The 3,852-nt window shown below is 44.5% G+C and overlaps 1 protein-coding gene across 1 annotated transcript; it reads right to left on the minus strand.

Annotated features, from left to right (window-relative positions):
• Positions 1–1,939: 1,939 nt before the first annotated feature.
• On the minus strand, positions 1,940–3,456 carry LOC131480206 (olfactory receptor 52I2-like). Its single transcript, XM_058663482.1, has one exon. The coding sequence runs from the start codon at positions 3,427–3,429 to the stop codon at positions 2,470–2,472; it is 960 nt and encodes a 319-aa protein (XP_058519465.1). The 5' UTR covers positions 3,430–3,456; the 3' UTR covers positions 1,940–2,469.
• Positions 3,457–3,852: the final 396 nt, after the last annotated feature.

Raw genomic sequence — 3,852 nt, forward strand, 5'->3', positions numbered from 1 at the left:
ATGAACCTCTTTTCAAGTTCTTCTGTGTATAACCACCTCATGATTGTGGCTTGTTTTGATGTTAGGAGGTTGCAAGAGGAGGTTCTCTTTTTCCTGTGTGAGATCTCAGTGTACATCATTGTCAGACTTGGGGTCTGACTCTTCCTCTGCTGCTATTCAAAAATAGAATACGTAAGCAATTCCCACATTAGCGAAATGCAAGGATGATAGCTAAAAAGCATCATGTCTTTTTGAAAGAACTATCGTGAGGCCTGACTGGGTAGGACTGGTTTCAGCAGTGTCTAAAGTATCTACCTCAGAGCAGGGTGTTGCATTATGCACAATCAGTTACTCCTCAGCAATAGGAAATGATAGGACTTAAATACAATAACATGTTGTCAAAACAAACTCTTCCCTACACTGAATTTTAACATTATGAGGAAATTATATTTTTGAGGATTTTTAAATGTATCAGATTCAATTAGTGTCTCTTAAATATGAGATCATCTCTTCTCAGGTATCTTTGCTGCTCTCTTTAAAACTTGCCGAAAGGCAAGGAGTAAGAAATCTATGGAAGCGGAAGGAGACATGCAGATGAATAGTAACGTTTGAACTGCTTTTTATATCATTTCCCAATAGCCTTAAAATGTGAGGGCATACATCCTGAGGGGTCCCACAAAAATCAAGACCTCTGTTACATTGGATCCATCTTCAATCTCTCAATGTTGAATTATATAGTGCAAAGCTAGGAAACAAAAACCGTTTCTAAAACCAGGCTTGAGGCTGGCATTGTTTTTTTTTTTTTTTAAAGATTTATTATTATTGGAAAGCCGGATATACAGAGAGGAGGAGAGACAGAGAGGAAGATCTTCCATCCGATGTTTCACTCCCCAAGTGAGCCACAATGGGCCGGTGCGCGCCGATCTGATGCCGGGAACCAGGAACCTCTTCCAGGTCTCCCACGCGGGTGCAGGGTCCCAATGCATTGGGCCGTCCTCGACTGCTTTCCCAGGCCACAAGCAGGGAGCTGGATGGGAAGTGGAGCTGCCGGGATTAGAACCGGCGCCCATATGGGATCCTGGGGCATTCAAGGCAAGGACTTTAGCCGCTAGGCCACGCTGCCGGGCCCGAGGCTGGCATTGTTACATAAGGGGTCAAGCCTCCACCTAGACTGATACGCTGGCATTATATATGGGTACAACTTTGAGTCCTACTTGCTCCATTTCTGATCCAGCTCCTTGCTGATGCACCTAGGAGGGCAGTGAAAGATGCCCCAAGTGCTTGGGTCTCTGAACTCAGGGAATAGACCCAGAAAAGGCTCCTGGCTCTTGGCTTTGGCCCACCCCACCCCTGGATGATTCAGCCATTTGAGAAATTAGTCAGTAGATGAAAGATAATCTATTTACCTCTGTCTCTCTTTCCCTTTCAAATAAATTAAAATATTTAAAAATATGAAAATCTGGGCCCAGCACAGTGGCCTAGTGGCTAAGTCCTCACCTTGCATGCGCTGGGATCCCATATGGGCACCGTTAAGTGCCCCAATGGCCCCACTTCCCATCCAGCTCCCTGCTTGTGGCCTGGGAAAGCAGTTGAGGACAGCCCAAGGGCTTGGGACCCTGCACCCTCATGTGAGACCCAAAGGAAGCTCCTTGCTTCTGGCTTCAGCTCAGCTCAGCTCCAGCCGTTGTGGGCACTTGGGGAATGAAACAACAGACCTTTCTGTCTCTACTCTCCATATATTTGCCTTTCTAATAAGAATAAATAAATCTTAAAAAACCATGAAAATCTGGTAGTGAGTGTACCAGTTCAAACTAGCTTAGTGATAGGTACATATTAAAGGACACAGAGGTAACTTGTAAAACTAAATCACAGAAATGTACCTGGATGCAGGTGAGTTAGAACCAGGAAACAGGAGATTCATTCTCTCCATCCCATCCTGCTGATTAATCCTCTTGATAGCTCCAGATTTTTCCAACATCTTTAAGCCCAGGTCTACATCTCATCAACTGGAATCCATTTCACATGCACAAAGACCCTGGTCCAAGTATGAGCACATGACCCAAGTAACATGCGTTCATTAGCAGACTAAAGGGCAAGATTGTATACCAACGGCTTCTTCCATTAAAATCACATAAATGGAGAAATAATTTTGATGAGACAGGATAGAGGGAAGTATGCACAACATGCAACTTCAGTACTGGAGGGACTGGGAGAATATCAGGTAGGAAATATGGGTCAGATGCTAAGAAAAATTCTTAATCTATGTAATATATCTCTGAACATATACAAGTGGATTGAAACCATTGACATGCTATTATGACACAGCACACTTTCAATTCCCATTTTAACTAAAAAGTGAAAAGTTATGAAGAAACCAATTACACACTCATTAAACAAGTGATCCAGTCCAGCTCAATAGATCTCCAAGGCATTTTTTATTTAGCGGTAAACTCATAGTCTAAACAGATTTTGTGTTCCATAGCAGTTGTTTCAGTGGTCCAAGAGACAACATATCAGCAAATTCCATATCCTCTTCTGAATTTGTTTGGTCTTCATGCCATAAATGATAGGATTTAATGTGGGTGGGATGACAAGATACAGGTCAGCTAACAGCACTTGAGTGTGCAAGGGTACTCTGTATTGCCCTAGCCAGGATACATAGATGGATGCTATTCCAGGCAAATAAAACAGAACCATGATTCCCACATGAGAACCACATGTGCTCAATGCTTTCAACTGAGCTTTCTTGGAAGAGAGACCAAATACCGCCCTGAGAATCAACACATAAGAGGAAGCAATGAACGCCACATCACAGCCCACAATAATAGAGGAAACAGTGAGGCTGTAGAGACTGCTGGGCATGGGGTCAGCGCACGCTAACTTGACCACAGCCATGTGCTCACAGTAGGAATGCAGAATCACATTGGAGCCACAGAAAGGCAAATGACTCACCATCCAACTCAGTGGAGACATGGATATTACAGCTCGAAGAATGATGGCCAAAGTCATACCCAGGATCACTTGAGAGGTGAGAATTGTCTTGTAGTGCAGAGGCCTGCAGATGGCTACATAGCGGTCAAAAGCCATGGCCAGCAGCAGCCCTGTCTCCACAGCCGTGGCCGCATGCACAAAGTACATCTGAGTGAGACAAGCATGGAAGCTGATGGAGCCGTCTCCCGAGCAGAAGATGCTCACCATCTTGGGCACCACGGAGGAGGCCATGACAATGTCCACAGCAGCCAGACAGCACAGCAAATGATACATGGGCTCTTGCAGAGTGGAATCCATCCAGACTGCAATCACGATGAGGGTGTTTCCCACCAGGGCTGTGGTGTACATGGGACTCAGAGAGATAGCCAGCCAAAGATGTGAGGATGGCAAACCTGGAATCCCCACCAGGAAGAAGATGGCAGGGGTGTCCACTGTGTGATTGTAGGGTGGTCCCAGCATTTCAGGTGAGAATGATTTCCTGTTGGTGCATAAAGTGATGTCAGGAAAGGATGCAATTTTGTGACATCTTTTTCCATCCGTGGTTTTGAAAGAGTGTGGAATTACAAGTTTGGTGGCCTTTTTCAGAATCAAAGAACTGACATCATGAAACTTTCCTGCTCCAGCTGCTTTTCTTCCCAACTATCTTAATAATTTCTCTTTATCTTTCAAGTATCATTCATATCTGACCTGTTTGGGGAACTCTGTTCTCTCCTACCCCATGTCATGTCTAATGTTGGCACATATCTTTGGTTAAGGTTTCATAGATTCTGCCATGCTAACTCCTCAGGCACCTAAAAACTCCCCCATTCCAATATGCTACATATCTCGTATGACTCTTCTTCATCCCCTTGTACCACACAATTTGTCATAGCTCTCAGGCAC

The sequence above is a fragment of the Ochotona princeps genome, chromosome 4, assembly GCF_030435755.1.
Source record: "Ochotona princeps isolate mOchPri1 chromosome 4, mOchPri1.hap1, whole genome shotgun sequence".
NCBI classification, from domain to species: Eukaryota; Metazoa; Chordata; class Mammalia; order Lagomorpha; family Ochotonidae; genus Ochotona; species Ochotona princeps.